This window comes from Podarcis filfolensis (genome assembly GCF_964270895.1).
Source record: "Podarcis filfolensis genome assembly, chromosome: 9".
Classification (NCBI taxonomy): Eukaryota; Metazoa; Chordata; class Lepidosauria; order Squamata; family Lacertidae; genus Podarcis; species Podarcis filfolensis.
This window is the reverse complement of record NC_139610.1, coordinates 40,412,847-40,432,731: the sequence shown is the minus strand read 5'-3', so window position 1 is coordinate 40,432,731 and position 19,885 is coordinate 40,412,847. Positions and strand designations below refer to the sequence as shown.

The following is a 19,885-nucleotide window of genomic DNA, read 5'->3' as shown; positions in this document are numbered from 1 at the left end:
GGTAGTGATCCTGTAAGAAGTTTTCTCTAGTACCATTTTTTGTGAAGTTTTAACTTTCTCTTTATCCCAACCCACAATTCTGGCTGCACCTTACCACCTTCCCCAAGGTATGGGTACTTAGATGAAATTCTTCACCTGCCTATCATCTAACCCCGCCACAGCAGTCAAAACTGCGTTATTTCCAGACTTCTTGTCCAGAGCGCTTGACAATACATGCAGTCAGATGAGACCACTGGGATTATTTCAGTTTTCTGAGTCTCCCAGACCTGTCACCTCACAGCAGCATGGGTCTGATTCTCAAGGATTCATTGATATTCAGAGAAGCTAGTTTGCAACAGGCTCCTCTCCAGAACCATGCATGCTCCATCTGTGCTGATAACACAGTGTTCTTTGGCAGAGAAAACTAGAGGAAGCCAGCAAGTGAATTCATTTCATTACCCCAGACATTATGTGAATGGCAAAGCACTTTTATATTATATGCTGCTGTCAAATCCTTGCCACCTGTATGGCTCTGTTTTAACAGGCTGTCTATTAGGAGTTACGATAGCATGTCAGGCTTGAGATCTTGTATCCCATGTCATGTCAGTTTGTCATAATGATGTTGCTAAATATTAATTTACTTGATATCTTTAATCACTGTTAGCAATTTTGTGGTGTTCAAAGACGGCATATAAACCTCCCTGAATCTTGAAGCATCGGGAAGTATTGGGAACTGAAAAAGAAGATTATCAAAAGCCAGTGAAACAAAATAGATGTGGGTGGTTGCTCTGGAATTCAGAGTTTCCATAAGGAAGTTGTTTAGCTATTAAGAATACACCTGGGATATTTAAAATAGCAAAGAAACAACTGAAGGCAGTTCCATGTTCATTTGGAATGAATAAAAAAAAGTGAATTATCGCATTCAAATGAAAAGGGAACTACCTTAAAGGGAGGTTTGCTGATCTAGGTCTGTGATATTATGAAAATAATTTTAGCTAAATAAATACTTTGAGAGTTTAGATAGTCACATATTCTTATGCAGTTGCGCTTTCTTTAAGCTCTGCACTGCTGCATAAGTTGTTGGGAGGCAAAGGTGTTTTTCAGCCAAGCGTGTACTGTCATATAGTTCCACTTAATATAATGCAATTAGAATGGAGCTTTCAACTTTGGGGAATCTTCAGACATATAATCCCTCACCTGTGGTCTAAAGTGATACAGTTAATTCACTCAAGTATCACATTCTGTTTTATGAGTAGGCCAGGGGCTGCCAATCTCTTTGAACCAGCTGCCACATTTTGAGTTTTGAAAGAGTGCTGTACGCACCAGTCACAAAACTGGTCTTGACTGTGGATATCATGCAATATAGAATCACCACCCCAACAAACACACTGTGGTGCTGTTGCTGTCTATTTATATACCACCTGTCTTTTATCATTAACCCAAGGTAGTTTACATGTAGTTCCAAGCTGGTCATACATTCAAGCACGACCAGGTTAGCTTCAGCAAAGTAGTGGCTTCATGTTCCTTCAGATCATATCCTGAGCTTATAGATCTCTTAATGGAGGAATTCATTGTCAACAGTTGGAAGTCTGGACCCAACCCATGGTATGGTAACAGAACAAACAAAAATCTGATCCAGTTTGTTTTGTTCAAATACATTTTTTTCCCTTACCTGCAGAACATTAATGGGCATTAGGTAAAGATCTCTATACTAATCCCTAAATAACAATCAACACATCATCTTCATATGTAACTATATAATATATCAACTAGCAAAATGCCCACCAAATTTGTTGGGTATGTGTATAGGGAAATAGAGGGCTCTAACTAACACTCAACTCTTTTCCCATTTGTCCCCCATGCAGCTCACTTCCTGGGTTCAAGTTCTGGATCATTTTGGTTCAGAGCACCAGTTTTGGCTTAGTTCTTGGTGAGAAGGGTTGGATACAAAGCCCCATCAGCTTTCTGTCTTGAGAGAGCTTACCCAGATAGCTACAGAGGAGTAGAAGGGAGTTCTCTCCTTTTCTCAGCCTTCACCCCCTCCCTTTCCCCAGGCTCTGCTCTGCTCAGACATTTCAAGATTTGGAAGAGGATAGCATGCTGAAAGACAAGAACAAAATTAGGCATGCCTTTTGGATAGTAGTTAATGCTTGCAAGTTGGTCGAAAATGTTACTTGATTTGTATTATTTAAATTAAGTTTAAATAATTGACATAATTAGACAGAATATTCAGTTATAAGAATTAATTGGTTGGCATAGCTATTAGAAGAGAATTACTTGGTTTCTGTTAGAAAGGACTACACCTTTAATAAGGAGACCTAATTTGATTTGTTGTTGCTCTGGCAAGCCCAGTTATATGTGAAATCTAAAATGTATTGGTGTCAGTTACTACTGCTTTAGTTTTTGTTAAATTTTCTATCACTCACCATAAGAAAAAACAAATTGACATGTATATATTTTTTAAATCACAAAGTTCCTCAGTCAATTTGTGATGTATTGGACTGTGACACGCTATCTTCAAGATAAAACAGGATTATATTTTAAAGAAATCGTCAATGCAGTTTCATTTCTTTGTCAAGAAGAATCTGTGGTGTTTGATCAGTCAGGCATTTTAGAGCTCAGTTTTACTGAGCCACTTCCTACTTACAGGAAATGAAATTGATATGGTGGCCAATGTATTGTGTAACATTGACTGAGTTGTTTGATGGTAAAAGAAGAAATGTGGAAGTATAACTCACTCATTACTTCACTCCCTTTAATTATAGCTTCATTCTGCAGCATACTCCCCCGTGTTCTGGTTAGATGCCATAGCTTTAGTGAATATTTTCTAGCAATTTCTTGCACAGAAACAGGCATTACATGTGAATATGTTTTTACTATATTGCTCTTGAGCAGCAAGGTTTATTATTACTATAAAAGAAAATACTTGCCCCCTGCAGCCTTAAGAAATTGTTTGTGCAGTGACACTTTGGGAAGGCTGGGGGGGGCGAGTATTCAAAGTGTCACTGCACAAACAATTTCTTAAGTTTCTTTTTAATGAGGTAATGAAATAAAATTAGCTTAAATTTCTTATTGCGTAAAAGTCTGTTTTCCATTAGTTGAATATGTGATCTGTATGCTGGGATGGGCACTTCTTTATTCAAACATTTGGGTGTTGATTGGAAGTATCAACATCTGAAACAGCACTTTCAAACAAAAGCTATTTTTATTTGATCACTGGACAATGATGTTGACCTTTTGCTCTCCTTTTTGATAGCACATTGCGCATTTTCTCTTGTTGAACACTTGCAAGAAAGCTTAGCTTCCCACTGCTTGCCTAGATGTCCCTCCCCACTCCATTTCCTTTAACAACAAACAATTACACTTCATGGGAGCAACATGGAATAACATAATTTGGTCTAGTTTATTGTGGTGTTTTTTTGTGGTGCACAGCCTATCAACAAGATATGCATTAAGTTGGGAGAGGAGGTTGGCTGTTTGCATTGGAAGAGATGCCATGATTGAAAGAGTAATATTAGATTAGTGCCTGCTTGCTCCCAATGGGATCAATGAATGTTTCAACCCATGTACAAATCTAATCTCTCCTCCCCCCCCCCACTTTTTGTGGGTTATTTTCTAGATGCAAAAACAAGTAATGAAGTTGACTTGGAAAATTCCATGGAATGGGAAGTGAAGACAATAACAAGTGCAATGAAACTATACTTAAGGTAACATTAAGCTTTAAAGTTACTGTAATCTAACTTAGTTATGACATACTGAAGATCTAAATCGGGCATAAGCAAACTCGGCCCTCCAGATGTTTTGAGACTACAATTCCCTGACCACTAGGGATGATGGGAGTTGTAGCTCCAAAACATCTGGAGGGCCGAGTTTGCCTATGCCTGATTTAAATATTGTACTGTTCCACTGAAAAGTGAAAATTTATTATAGAAGGTTATGACACTGCAGTTTGTGGAAATATTAAAAATAAAACTCTCATAGTCTGCACCTATGGACTGTCCTGCAGAACACATGGGCTGTGGGGTAAGGATCCTGATTTCTTTACCCTGGTAAGAATACCCAACGCTTCCCCCCACTTTTGTATACCAGGGGGATGATACCCAAGGGGATATCTGGTGAGATGGGGATTCCTCCCACTGTTATAAAAAGTGCACCAAATGCGGTGGGAGAAAGTATATGGATTTTATTATTTGGACGTGTTTGTACTTGGAATAGTAATACATATTAATAGGCATTCTTAATAATTCCACACCGTTTGTCTTAACAGAAGCCTTCCAGAGCCCCTGATGACGTATGATTTACACGGAGAGTTCATCGTTCCTGCCAGTAAATATTTGACTTACAAAAACATCTTACTTCTTTTAAAACAGTAACGATGGAGATCAGAGAATAGAGCTTCAATTAAATTTCTTCTTTGAGTAAATTAACTCAAACATTTTTTTACATGGAAATCATTTGAAAACTGTTTTTTCTTCCCTCCCCTCAATATATTATATACATAAAAATGATCTGCATATTAATAGCCTCATGCAGTAAAACACTGACAGTCTTGGATATACTTAAAGTTTTAATATTACCTACGACATTGTTTAGCTTACTTTAAAACTAGTGCTAGCCTTACTGTGGAAGTACCTTTTCATGTCTCTGTTAATTCCTCCTCCCCCTGCAAAATAATATACCCCAGAAATGGTAGTGTCACATAAATCTTTACATCTCAAAATCTCCTATTGCCTGATATTTCTTTGCACTGAGATCCTTGTGAGGTCCATATCCCAAGCTCAGTTGGTTAGAGTGTGGTGCTGATAGCATGAAGGTCATAGGTTCGAACCCTGTATGGACCACTTGCATATTCTTCCATTGCAAGGTGTTGGACTAAATGACTCCCTTCCAACTCTGCAGTTCTGTGATTCTTATGTGTTCCTAGAAGTCATGAATGTACAGGTGGTGTTAAACTTTTATCAACTAAAAGGAAGACTTGGAGAAGGCAGCACATCAGCTGCAGAAATATAATTCATTTTAAGGTGAAAAAGACATTATGGGCAGCAGATTTTGGCAAAATATCAATGAGATACCTAGGCAAGTGAAATTAAAATATTCCGTAAAGCAATGAAGTCGCTATTATTTTTTAAAAGGTGTGCAACAGACAGTTTACCCTTTCATTGGTTAGCCTCGTTTATTCATTGTTATATTAAGTAGGCTGAACACACAAGGCACAATGCAGAACAGCTGCAAAAGATTGACTACCTAGTTCAAATCTGTGTACATGAGAGAGACGTTCTGCCTCAACCCACCTGTGCTGCCTCTTCATTCTCATTACCACCTGTAGTTACGATGCAATGACATTAGATTCCACAACCAGCATCATTTCTCTTCTTTTCCAATATGAAGATTATAGCAACTATACTGTAGCTACTCAGCCTGAGCCTTTCTGGCCCATGTCTCCCCTTGCTATTCCATTAGCACCTTCTTTCCTTTGTTACCTGTTTCCTTACCCCATTTCTCTTACCCCTAAGTGTTTTCTCCCTGATTTCCTACTCCCTTCCCCTGCACCCCCCCTGCCTCATCTTCCACACTGTTCCTGTGGGTCCTGCAACCCTCTGGAACAGATATTCAGGAAGACACAGCAGCAGGAAGAGGGAATTGAAGAAAATTGCCTCGCCTTCTCTTACGTTAGCAGATGCCTCTGCTTGATTTGATTTCACTATGTCAAGAGAATAAAAAGGTCATTCTGCTACAGTAATATAATTTCTTACTCTGCAGTTTCTTTCTAGAGAAATGGAAGTGGCCAACCAAATTAATAGCATTGATCTAAAAAAAATATTGAGGGTAGAAAAGAAACAATAACTAAAATACCATACTTCCCCCCCCCAAAAAAGAGAGAAAGCCAGGAATAAGGAGAAATGGGGAAATACTTAGTTTTCTTTTTTTATCAATAATGTATGTTGTGTCAAATGTATGACTAATAATTACTCTTTCATTCTTTTATGTAGAAAGTGGCACCCCCGAGTCCCGTGTTAACGCTATCCATTTCTTGGTTCATAAACTTCCAGACAAGAACAAAGAAATGCTCAATATTTTGGTGAAACACTTAGCAAAGTAAGCATCTTGTCTTCTAATTTAGTTCTCAGATGTTTAAAAAAGTAGGCTTAATTATGTTCAGAGTTGGATTCTGTTCTATACAGGAACATAATTTACAACACAGATGTGAAGCTTGTCTTGTTCTATACGTTTCTTAGAAGAAATAAGCTGAAATGCAATCCATTGATGAAGTCATCCAAGTGTTTGCTTAACAGTGTTAGATGTTTATTGTGGGTTTGATCAAAGATAAACAGAGGGGTTTTTTTGTAGATCTTTGGAGATTCATTGGTAAATTTAAATTGGCTTCACACTGCTTCCTTGTGATAGTCTAATGTATTGGTGTATCTTCAGATTCATTTGGTTTTAGAGTGTAACTATCAGGTTTTCTTCTATTTAAAAACTTGGAAAGAAAAAGTGGGGAAACCATTATACAAGTTCAGCTAGGGAAATCTCCTCCCGCCCACCTTGAAAGTTCTGCTTTATAACTTCATAATTTTGAATGTTCTCTTTTTCTTTTTGTTCATCAAAAGCGTTTCAAAGCATGCCAAGAAGAATCTCATGACTGTAGCAAATTTAGGAGTAGTGTTTGGACCAACATTAATGCGACCACAGGAAGAAACTGTGGCTGCCCTCATGGACCTGAAGTTTCAGAATATTGTAGTGGAGATCCTAATTGAAAACCATGATAAGGTAAATGGGGAGAAGCAGGGAGGATTTTGCTTTTTTTCCACAATATGTAATGTTTATATTTATTTAGCAACATGAGGTATAACGTGTTCCTATGTTCAGAATGATTGCTGTTTTTTCTTGTCAAAATAATATCATCCACATAAAAGGTATCTGCTAGCTTGGGGAAAAGGTTTACAGAAGTCCCCCCAAAAAACTTTAGGGGGGAATTGTTCAGTGAGCATTACAAATGATTAGTGGGCAAATTGTTTACAGACTGTTGGAGAGAAAACCCAGGAAACTGGTGGAAGGGTGAATGGAATGTCTTGCAAAAGGGTGTAATGGGCTTCTTGGACAGGTGACTCACACTGATTTTATTCCATGTTCATGATATTGTCTTATTTCTTGTGTTACTTGTGTAATACAGTAATACTAGCTCTTCAAATAATATGAAAATTTGAAAGAAGTCCCAACACCATTAAATGCCACCCCCCTTTTCAATAGGGTCTGTTTATGCGTAAAGCACTTCAGTTGCAACCTATCCTTTTCTCTAAACTGTTCACTTTCATTTTCTCCCTACTACAATCTCCCATTTAACTCACATGTGACTTCATAGAATCTTATTCATTTCCGGCTCATTGGTTCTCAGTATCCACTGCTTCAGCTTTTCTCCCATGCTGCCCAATTGGACCCAATTGAATTTAGTGCCTCCTAGTTCTCAAGCGCGGGTGGCGCTGTGGTCTAAACCACAGAGCCTAGGGCTTGCTGATCGAAAGGTCAGCTGTTCGAATCCCCACAATGGGGTGAGCTCCCGTTGTTCGGTCCCAGCTCCTGCCCACCTAGCAGTTCAAAAGCATGTCAAGTGCAAGTAGATAAATAGGTACCGCTCCGGTGGGAAGGTAAATGGCGTTTCCGTGTGCTGCTCTGGTTCACCAGAAGCGGCTTAGTCATGCTGGCCACATGACCCGGAAGCTGTCTGCGGACAAACGCCGGCTCCCTCGGCCTATAGAGCGAGATGAGCGCGCAACCCCAGAGTTGTCCGCGACTGGACCTAACAGTCAGAGGTACCTTTACCTTTACCTTTAGTGCTCAAGGCAGGAACATGCTTGCCTCTTAGGAACTTTTAAACTGCCCCTTTCCCCAGTATGGGCTTTGGAGTACATTGTGTGCCATTGCAATAAAATTCTTGATGCCTTATCAATATTTCATATGTCAGAAGCTTTGAGGGCAAGCACTGAATTTCAGAAATATTCTCTATTGTCAAATTGACGAGAAACCTTTCCCTCATGTTAAAGGCAAGGAAACTTGTTGCCCATATAGAAAGATGCCAGGGTATGTTCTGGAAGCCCTTGATGCAATAACTTCGTTGAATCTAAGTCTGGTTCTGATCAATGCCTGAACCCCAGAGAATCCTGTGCACTGCTTTGAATTCCATGGACAAAAAAAGCAGCATATAAATGAAACAGAACTAAATAAAATAGTTGACTGAGGTGCCCAGGTTGATGCATGTTTACGTGCTTGAATTGGAGGTGTGTTTATTCAAAACACATGCCAATCTATTCTAATCAATGCACAATAGAATAATGAATTGTGCAACAGCAAGTTTTACACCATTACTTAGTCCATTAAACATTTGTAAGCATTGCTTGAAAACTTTTGAGTGGCAGCTATAGCAAAGAAAGGGCTCATAAGCCATCGCCATTGGTCCCTTCGTATCCATATTGCTGTCCTACCTCACCATTTATGTAAATGGCACCAGACTAGAGAGGGTTCCCCCCCCCCGACTTCTTGCTTTTGCTTTAGGAAATTAATGTTGACTTTATGCTTAAGGTTGTAGTCTTAGTATATTTATCTTCATTCCAAAAAATAAAAATCCAGGGAAATGAGAATGAAAAGTATTGACTTCTATTGCTCAGTCTTCATACTTTCCTCAGGGTTCTGAGAAATATAAGTTATATTTTACTTTAATATTTTTAATTGCTTTTATATTTCTGCCACCACTTCTGCACTTGCCAGAAAGTGTCTGATTATTCGTCTGACTCTTCTCTCCCACATACACGCTCCTGCTGCTTTCCAGACTGGCAAAAAGCTTGCTTTTGGTATGGTGGAGACTCAGCTAGATTCATTATAGGCAAACTGGCAGACAGATGTCTATAGAAGCACCACATCAATGGAGTCTAGAAATGTTTTCTTTTTAAAAATTAATTTTATTTTCCCAGACAGTAAAATCAGAGAGGTGGCAGTAGAGGCAAATGGATTTTTCAGAGGCTGCACTTTAGCTCCCATGCAAAAGGAACTCTACTTACTCTTGACATTCTAAGACAAGTCTCTTTTATTATTGGGAAAGATGCAAGAGACTCGCTAATAAATTCATGGTAGGAAAGAAATCTAGTTTATTATTAATCAACCTTCACATGCACCGTGTCACTAATACTCATGACATCTACATGAGCTCAACAATATTATCTTCATATTACAGATAGGAACTGTTGGTGAAGGGTTTAAGAAGTTATGGAGTGGGTTAACGGCCCAGTTAAAATTTTAACCAAAGATATTTAACTTATCAGACATGTTGTTAACCACAGGGCTACACCAGTACTAAAGAGTGGCAAAAAGTATTTACGCCTGACTGAGTACGGGTTGGTTGAAACGGAGATCATAATAGTTTATTCTGAAGTTTTCCCCTTAAGATGATTTGTTAAATCCACAAATTCCATACCTCTTGTGTTAGATAGGAAAAAATAAGGGGGGGGGTGTATGCATTTATGTGTCAGGAGTGGGCTATGGGCAGCAAATCTGAGGCAAGCAAGAAGCCTTCAGGGAAATCAGTTGTCAGCACTAAAGAAGGATCACCAAAGCTCATTAGAATTGAGTGAAGTATATGTTTTAAGAATACTTTGTGTTCACACCAGTGCTCATGTAGTGCTCATCTGAAGCCTTTTATACTTCCCAGGTGGATCGCTTAGGTGGGTAGAGTCAGCCCAGGCCCTGAAGGTACTTCACAGAGAAGCTGCCACCTGCAATTCAGTAACTCACCACATGGGGCATCTGCCAATCCAGCAACTTCTGACACTGTCCTAATTTTTTTTGAAATACGATAGCCTTTTAATTAATCTTAGGTCTTTTCAGATATTTCCAGATTGTATAGATTATCCACATAACTTTGAACACTGAAGTAAATGAAAACTGAGACCGCAGAAAAACAACAATGCACCTTGTCTACACTTTCAGTTGCTTTTTGAATATTGAATACTGAACGTTAAAATCAGATCAAGGAAACTTGGTCTTGGTTTTCAATCATGCTTAGTTTATTAGGCCATCAGAGTCTGGAAAACCTGAGGGGCCATTGGAAAGGGAGAAAGAGGTGGCCTCTCTTCCTTTAAATATATGCATGCTACAGTACGTGGTGGTAATTATCTACAAAATGATCATGCACATAAAACACATTAACCAGGTTTTCCACATCCTCTTTATGTTAGACATTGTTACAATAATAGTTCCTTCATAAGGAAAGGACTTTACAGTATAAAACATCAGTATTCTTATATCTTCCTCATGTGGTTTCAGTATAATACTTTACAGCAGACATGCTGGGTCGAACCTGAAAGCTTAAAAGCGTGGTTAAGTAGTTTTAGAACGCTTTATCTGTTAAACCTTTTTTTGTAATACAAAAACCCATTTGCTTTTATAAGAATACTGACATATTCTCAAAATAACTATGCAGGAAAGAAGGAATAACCCCCCCCCCTTTCCCCATGTTTAAGGAAATTAGAGACAGTCTCTCTCTCTCTCTCTCTCTCAATAGATCTGAAGACACGCTCCTATTTATTTATTTATATTAAAATGTATACATAACTTTACCACCAAAAATGCCCCTGGAAGGAGGTTGCAACATTAAGTAGCATTTACAAAACAGCAGTTTATTCATTTATAAATAAATTATTTACATTCTCCTCTTGAAAAGACTGTCAGTATTAATAAAATCACAAATATTATATCAAAGTCAGTGTGGACATCAGTTCACATTTCCGAATGCTTATGCCATGTTTTAAGCTCAGGGTGTCACCATGGAGAAGTCCTGCTCACCACCAGATGTGCTGCTCCCAATGGTGGGTTGCAAAGGAGTTCCCCTGGCTGATCTTAACTCTCAGGCAGGACTACACAGGGAGAGATACTTCTTAAAGTACTTGCGTCCCAAGGTGTTCAGAGCTTTGCAAGTCACCTGCAGCATCATTAATTCAGACCAAAAACACATTGACAGCCCGTGTAGATTGTTAAGGACAAGTACAATATGGTTTGGGCTTGTGACTCCACTCAAAAGCCACGCTGCTGCATTTTGCTGCAGTTTTTGAGTCACCTTCAAGGGCATCCTGCATAGCCTGCATTACAGTAATCTAACCAGAACATGAATTACTTTGGCTATGGCTATCCCTGTCCAGGAACATCTGTATCTGGGAAAATGCATGCCATACCACTGCTGACACTTGGGTATCCAAGGACAAGGTAGAGTCCACAAGTATCATCAGACTTACAGACCTGTAATTTCAAGGGGAATTTAACAGTTTATAGTATCTTGGTCTGAAGCTCAACATCAAAAAAATGAAGATCATGGCCACTGGGCCCATCACTTCCTGGCAAATAGAAGGGGAAGAAATGGAGGCAGTGAGAGATTTTACTTTCTTGGGCTCCATGATCACTGCAGATGGTGACAGCAGTCACAAAATTAAAAGACGCCTGCTCCTTGGGAGAAAGGCGATGGCAAACCTAGACAGCTTCTTAAAAAGCAGAGACATCACCTTGCCAACAAAGGTCCGTATACTTAAAGCCATGGTTTTCCCAGTAGTGATGTATGGAAGTGAGAGCTGGACCATAAAGAAGGCTGATCGCCAAAGAATTGATGCTTTTGAATTATGGTGCTGGAGGAGACTCTTGAGAGTCCCATGGACTGCAAGAAGTTCAAACGTATCCATTCTTAAGGAAATCAGCCCTGAGCGCTCACTGGAAGGACAGATCGTGAAGCTGAGGCTCCAATACTTTGGCCACCTCATGAGAAGAGAAGACTCCCTGGAAAAGACCCTGATGTTGGGAAAGATTGAAGGCAGAAGAAGAAGGGGATGACAGAGGACGAGATAGTTGGACAGTGTTCTTGAAGCTACAAACATGAGTCTGACCAAACTGCGGGAGGCAGTGGAAGACAGAAGTGCCTGGTGTGCTCTGGTCCAGGGGGTCACGAAGACTCGGACATGACTAAACGACTAAACAACAACAACAGTATCTTGGTCTCTTAACAGGATTTAACTTCCATTTATTAGCCCTCATTCAGCCAATACAGTGGCCAGACACCAATCCAGAATCTGCATTGCCTTATCTAATTCAAGAAAAGAGGTGTTGATGGCTCCCAACTCTCAAGTCTCCTGATGACTTCGCCCAGCAACTTGATATAAATGTTGGGGATAGAATGCATATCTGCGGCACCGCTGCAACATTGTGTCTCCCAAGAGATCTAGTAGAATCAAAAGGGTTTTACTCATCCTATAGAGAAAATCATCTGTCAGAGTGACTAAGACCGTTTTAGGACCTAAAATCAGACTGAAATGGATCAAGATAATGGGTCTCTTCTAAGTGTCTAATACCTAAACTGACCAGCCACCACTCTCAAGTACCTCATTCCAAAAAGGGAGATTTGTGACCAGCCAGAAGTTATCAGTACCATTGAATACAAAGAAGGCTTTAAAGGAGTGACTGCCACTGTCTTTATCACCCAGCCAGATCTCCATATTATATGCTGGGACAGCTTTATTCCAGATCTGTATTGTGAATGATGTTTGTTTTGAACCGACATGACATTTCGAACGAGCAGAAGACAAATAAGCAGGAAGCTTTGTAAACAAAGAGCTAGGTGCAGAGGTGGAACAAGAGAAAGGTTACAGATATCTTAAGTCTACTTACTCCAATACACTGTGCTACTCCCCAGTGCCATTTCTCCCCATATACTCCCTTACGCTACATCCATTTGAAATTAAGGGACAAAAAAAAATCCTTGGCAATAAAACAGAATCTGGGAATAAAGTGTAGATTTCCACTAGAGGGTAGTACACGTCTAAGAACTCGGCCAACTATGTTAATATACCAACTAGCTATATAGCCAGTATACCGACCAACTCATTCTCATTGGGCCAAACCATTACCTTAATTAGGTACATTACCTGTGTGGGAGAAAATATTGTGCAAGACTGTCCTATAGCACCCCAGCACATTTCTAGCCAGTCTTCTTATTTAAAACTACAAAGAAGGTGATTCTTCAAATACATTTAAATTTTTTCTTAATTTAAGCCTTCTTGTAAAACCATTTCTATTTGTCCTTTCCACATATCCTCAGTGAGTAAGGTGAATTTTGCTCTGTTTCTTTCTTCTTCCAGTGAGTGGTATCATATAAATTCTAAGATGGTCGTGCACTTACCTTGTGTTTGAGAGCATCTGCCTCTGACATCAAACCGAGTAGATCTCAGATGTACATTTTTGAGAAACAAGAATAAATGTACGGTGTAAATCAACATGGTTTGAGAGAATCTTTCAGTTTAAAACAAGCTGCCAAAACATTGCAATACAAATTGTAAAATCTAACATCCACACACAGCATGCTTTCTCAATTTTCATATACCATAGATCATTTTGGAATACATCTTATGGATTCAAATATAAAATGTCCAAATGGAATAGACAGCTGTTCTCCTGCTGTTTAAAACAGGGAACGTCATAGACTTTTTAGTAGACAAACGGAAGCAAGAATAAGAAAGTGAATACAGATTATTACTACTCCCTTTAGTGATGGCTGCTAAGACTCACTATGGTACTTTTTTCTTTTTCTTTTTCTGCATATGTTTAGTCTTTAAAGATGGCACATGAAGACTCTGAGGAGAATTCTGTTGTATACTTTTTAAAAGTATGAATTGGGGTGCAAACAATGCAACAGTATTTTTGAGAAATCTTATTGCATAATTCTTGCATAATTCTTGGTATGGGGGCAAAATCAGCTATTCAGAACCCCTTTTCTGAACCTTCTGTGTTTTGTAGCTTTTCTATGAACAAAAGAAAAAATTGAACACATGGGGGGGGGACCCCAATCTTAGTCCTCTGACAAAGACCTCCAAGGTAGATTAATTATTAGCTTCTGTTGCTCCAGCAAACACCCCTGTTTTCCTATTCCCAGTATCCGGTCTGCGGGGTGGGTTGTTGTCTCCACCTGCCAGTTGAAGGCAGGTAGCAACCTTTTGGGAGGTAGGACCTCTGTCATGCAGTTCCTGCCTTTGTCGAGTGCAGCCAGGCGCCATTTCGCATCAGCAAAGCCCCATGTGCTCTAGATGGTTCCCCAGAATTTCACTCTGCACACACATGTGTGTGTTTACACACATTTTCATTCAAAAACAGGTATGTGACCCATTCCTAGGGTGGTTCTTAGAAGCTGTCAGTTGAGAGCTACATTATTAAATGTTTCAACCAAAGTTTTTATATTCCATAGATTTAGGTCAAGCCATGTGCTTAGATCTGTCCTTAAATTCAGGGGTCAGTGAAAATGCTTAGCTTTGGCTGGATTGTGCCCTTTGTTCATAATAATATGATGATGATGGCCCTTTTTAAAGTTTATAGTCTTGACTAGATGCATAAAGGAAATTATAAAGGAGATAATGCAATGACTAGGATGGATGTAACCGGGGGGGGGGAGGATTAGACTAAGTGCATGAGCTTGAATAGCCCTCTTGCAACTGACTACTTTTAAGTAACTAAGAGAACACAATTTGTTTTCAATTCTCATGCTTGATTTTCTACAAAATGAAATATGGGCATCTCGGCAATGTGTATTTTCCCCATTTCCAGGTAACAAAGATAAAACAAGGGGGTTAAGCAAAATAATAGCTCATTTACCTCTGTGTTAGCTGTTCTTAGGTTTATCTGTACACAGCTAAAGGTTTGTTAAGCAGTATTTTTTCTTTTGCTGTCTTTGTAGGTAGAGGAAGAATGTAGCTACTACTAAAATATATGTTTACTCATCTCTGACTTAATATAACACTGAAAGTTTGTAGAATAGGATTGTGTACATTTCTTCATTAATTGCCAGGAAAAGCAGATTTGTTCTGTTCTGTCTGTGGCTTGACAGAACTGGCACTCTTTTTAATATTCTTGCTATTTAGCAGCAGTGGAGAATACTGGATGACTCCATTGTATTTGCTCATGTCATTGACAGGTGTTTACATTTCAATCCCAGCATGCTTAACTCTGCCTCCTATTCTTCAAATGACAGCAGTCCAGCGCATACTATCGGGAATGTTCGTGTCATGAATTGTTAAATGTGGGACATGATCAGGATACAGAGGAAGTCGCTGCCTTTTTGCTAAGAGTGCTATTTTTAGAAAAGGCTGAGTTAACAGATGTGTAAAATACGCATGATAAAAGAGCATACATTATGTTTTAACCTTGGTGTTGGTTTTTTTAAAATACAGTTTTATAACTGACCATCCTGCTTCTAATGTCTTTTTCTAATGATAATGGGGAAAGTTATAGTGTAAAGTTATAGTAGCTTTCCTGTACTTAAACCCATTCTGCACAAACATACACAGTGTAATGGCACACGATGAACTCCGCCTACATGTCATTCTACACATGCTTAGCACAGCATTCCTGAACCTCTTACTGTCCAGATGTTTTGGATTTCAACTCTCATCAGCCACAGCCAGTGCTGACAGAAGCTGTTGGGAGTTGTAGCCTAAAGCATCTGGAAGGGACCAGATTGAGGAAAGCTTCTGTAATCTGTAGATTTTGGCAAGAGTTAAAATCAAAGGGTAGGAGACAGGGAAAAAATGCTAGGGAAGTATTTTGAAGAATTGCTGGGAGTAATACATACTTTCTGAACTCCTGACTTTCCTGTGAGACATCTCTCTGACAGCTGGGGAGAACTGCATTAGAGCTTGAATGGTGTGCACCAGTGAGCAGGATCTCTGTCCTGTTTCTATTTTTGCAATCTTCTTAGAGAGAGAAAAGTAATCTGAAGGTACCTGGCAGGTTTTTCCCCTTTTATTTTTAAATTAACTCTGTTGGTTTCTTAATAATAATAATAATAATATTCCTTTCTCGGTATAGATTATCATTCTATAACCAAGGGAAATACTCCCCAAAACTCAATTGCATGTTATGCAATCCTAACACACCATTTTATTTGTTTTGTCCAATCACTCATCCATCCTTCCTACAAAGACCTCAGGGTGGTATGCATGGTCCCCTCCTTTATCCTCACAGCAACCCTCTGAGGTAGGTTTGCCTGAGAAAGAATAACTGGGCTAAGGTCACCTGGTAATTTTTGTGGCTGAGTGGGCATTTCAAGGTAGGTCTTCCTGGTGTTAATTCACCATTCTAACCACTATAATAATACATTGGCTCTCAGTTTACACGAGAAAATTAGAACAGATTTGGTATATAACAAAACTTCTGCAGAGTTGATGGGCCCATGAATGCAAAGCCTCTGTCAGTTCCATAGCACCCTGGCAGCAATCCTATGCACATTTATGTGGGAGATGTTCCATTGAACCCAGCAGCACTTACTGCTGAGTAAATGTGCATATGATTGTGTGTATAGGACTTAGACATGAAACTCTTTTTTTCTTTTCCTTAAACTTGGAACCATTAACTTCTGTTTCATTTTGTGGCCTTACACCTACTCACCTACTTACCACTGGAAGGCATAGAGAGGACAGCTGAGGATTCTAACCAGGACTGGTTTGGATGACTGGCACAGCTGTGTGAGTGTGTGAATAAAAGGATGGGGTGGATTTCAAGCAATTGTGCAGGTGGGCAAGGTGAGCTGTGGCTGAAGGGTCTGCAAGCACCAGGATCTTCAGGAAGATGAGCAGCAGATTCCTTTTATATATTATGTCTAGAATGCTAAAATATCTATAGTTTGGTACACTAAAAACATAAACGACATAATTTTAAGAAGTGTTGCGAGTCAGTTGTGTCTTAACATCTTACATAGCAATTTGATTGCATGCTAATAATAGTTATGCGGAATAAAATGTCACCTTGCAAGGGTTAAGAGACACTTCCATTGCAACATTTTATGCTGATCAAATATTCTAGGACAAAGTTGGGGGATCCCCTCTTCAAGATGTTGCTAGACTACAGTTCTCTCCATCCGTCACTATTGGTTGGGGCTGATAGGAGTTGGGAGTCCAACATTTGGAGGGCCACAGGCTCCCTACTCAAACTTCAAGTTTTTTGGGGGGGAAATTTTTCATAATGTTTAAATTATTTCAGTTTGCCCTGATTTAATGAAACCTGGAATTTATGAGATATATTTAAATTACATTAGTATCTAATGAAAGACAGTAGTAATGACTCCTTGAATAATTGAATTTTCAATTCAAGAGATCCTTGATGTACACAGGATGAGCAGTTTAAAGCACTGAACTGTAGGTAAAGCAACTTCACACATATCCCTGCTGGTAATTTTATGTAGAAACCAGTCTCTTGCATTTCTGTGGGCTAGCTCTTAATTTTTCATATTGATAACTCTTCTCCTGGTTCTCAAGGCAGCTAACAAAACTGTAAGAATAAAAATGAAACCATTTAAAGCAATAAGAGTCAGTAAAATGCCATATCAAACCTAGTCTAAAACCACACAGCACCGAGCATCAGCAATATAAATTAGAGTCAAAACAACAATCTCCTTCACTGTTGAAAATGATGTTGGAAAATCATTTTTTCCTTTCAGTTCTGGAATGTGCGTGGGCTTTACTAACCTGAGGGGCTTCCATAAGTTCCAAAGAGGCTTTAAAGATGACATGTGGAATGCATATTTTCTGTTTTGTTTCCTATGCTCCAGTGTGGATTGGACCTGGTTACAGTAGTACTCAACCAATACCTGTTGATTGAGTAGTACTCAGTCAATACCACCTCCCAGCCAAGGGCTATGAACCTTGTCAACACCAGCCTGTGCTGTCTGGAGCTGATGGTACTTGTAGTTCAAAATGTCAGGAGGCACCTGGTTGGCCTAGGCCCAAAGGAGACTCTCACCTCTTCTATTAACATAGCATAGTCTTCATAAGGAAAGCTAGTGTTTTACAAATTTGTGTCGGTCACAGGATATTGCTGTTGCTGCATTTCAGGTTGAGCTGCTCAGGGACTATGATTATACCAAAGTAGACCTGACGTGTGTTTATTTTTATCTTCTGTACTTTAAGGTCAAATATTGTGTGTTATTGCTATGATGCCTTTGGGAACCATGACGTGGCTCTTCACAGTAGCTAGGCTAGAGCTTTTCTTCCACTGTACAACATAGTGGCGCATCTGAGCTATTATTAGGACAGTCATTTTGGACTTGCAAAGTAGTTTCACTGCTTTCTGATTATTTCCCAAGTGTGGCATGTGGCTTTTTATTGAACTATTTTTTTTTACCCAATAGTTTTTGATAAACTCATTTGTTGCACCTCGCCCTGCTGCCTTATTTGTTGTCCTTACATTTGTAATTCGTTGTGCTGTGGTATTTATATTTTATTATTCATGGACTGCTTGTTTCAATTGCTTTTTAAAAAGAAATTCCATTCAACAGTACGAGATGTAATGAAATATTTGTAAATGCCTGAAAATAGAAAAAACAACAACAGAAATCTAATCAAGTGTATGCAGAAACAAAAATGTATATGTAAGTTCTGTCTTCCTAGACTTGACAAAATGCCGTCTTTCCCCACTGATTTTATTGGAGAACAGTAACTTGATAATGTCATACATTTAATAGCTGCTTTGACCCTTTCCAGCAGACACTTACACACACAACCCCCCCCCCCCCCGTGCAATAAAAAGAAATGTTGATCTGCCTGCGTGCTACAGAAGAGAGGGCTAATGGGGGCGCGAGGGACAGAACGACCTAGCAAAACTACAACCCTTTAATTTATAACACAGATTAGCTGGACACCCCTTGGCTGCAGGTGGATTTTGAAACCTGTATCTCATGCTTGTGTGAAGCATTTCCTTATTACGCTGTGGTTACAACACATGGAGAACAAGGGAGAGAGAGTGTACGCTCCAATGTGTGTGAAAGGGCTCTGCATCACATGGCAAAAGGGCCAATTGAAATTAGGGTCATTGCTACTATGTTTGCTGGAGCTTAGCCACCTGTACCTGCACGGCAAAAGCAAGCAGGTGTATTTATTGCTTTGTTGCAAATGGTAGGAAAGGCTGGCAGTACAAGTAGGTAAGGGTGGACAGAGTATCTGTAATTCAAAAGGGTTTAATTTTATTTATTTAAGAACATTTCTGTATTGCCCCTCAATTCAAAATTTCCAAGGCGGTTTACAATAACTAATAAAAACACAGTAAAAGGCAGTGATAAACAATTGCAGCTGGGCAAAAATACAGGGATCTCCCCACTTGTGTGCAATCAGCACACACAAAAGGGGGCGGAATGGAAGTGGAGCGAAATGGGGCTATCCCCACTTGTGTGCAACTCAGTGATGTGTGCAGGGGCCGGGAACGGAACCCCCACATATGTGGAGATTTCCCTACACACCAGAGCTTGGAAGACTAAGAAAATAAGGAGGTCTTCGTGCGGTGCCTAAAATACGTTAGTGTCAGTGTGACTTTCTGTGGAGAGAGTCCCACGGGCAAGATACAACAGCTGAAAAAGATCCTCTCCTCCATTGCCATTAGCCAACTTCAGACAGTGGGGACATTTGTTGAAAGTTTTAGCAGTCAGTTACTGAAAATGAGCATAACCAAGGGTTATGTTCATGTACCAATAGTTAATATGTGCCTTGTATGATCCAGTTTGAGAAAGTTTAGTAACTTGGTAGATGTGGGGAATCATATTAAAGACATGATCCCACAAATCATATTAAAGGCAAAATTATAAAGAAACTATTGTCTCATGTTTCTACCATCCGTTTTGATAATTATAATGAAAGACTTGGCTAAAATATATGGGCCAGTGAAATTTTTGAACCAGTGACCTTGCCTTTTGTGATTCATAAATAAATCTTATTTCTGTGGGCCCTGCCAGCTGGCAAGAACAATTGCACATACTTAGGTTTGTGGATTAAATGATTTGCAGAACAGTTGATGTGTAGATGGTATTTATGCTTATTTATAAATTTGGTTTTGTTTTTAATTTTTTAAA

The 19,885-nt window shown here is 39.3% G+C and overlaps 1 protein-coding gene across 2 annotated transcripts in view; it reads left to right on the top strand.

Annotated features, from left to right (window-relative positions):
- Nucleotides 1-19,885, top strand: part of ARHGAP10 (Rho GTPase activating protein 10) — a 102,569-nt gene that overhangs the window by 56,060 nt on the left and 26,624 nt on the right. For both annotated transcript variants that reach the window (XM_083631149.1, XM_083631150.1), the window contains exons 15-18: nucleotides 3,599-3,686; nucleotides 4,247-4,305; nucleotides 5,970-6,075; nucleotides 6,588-6,747. In XM_083631149.1, coding sequence (XP_083487275.1) covers nucleotides 3,599-3,686; nucleotides 4,247-4,305; nucleotides 5,970-6,075; nucleotides 6,588-6,747 — 413 coding nt within the window. The remainder of the gene's footprint in view (nucleotides 1-3,598; nucleotides 3,687-4,246; nucleotides 4,306-5,969; nucleotides 6,076-6,587; nucleotides 6,748-19,885) is intronic.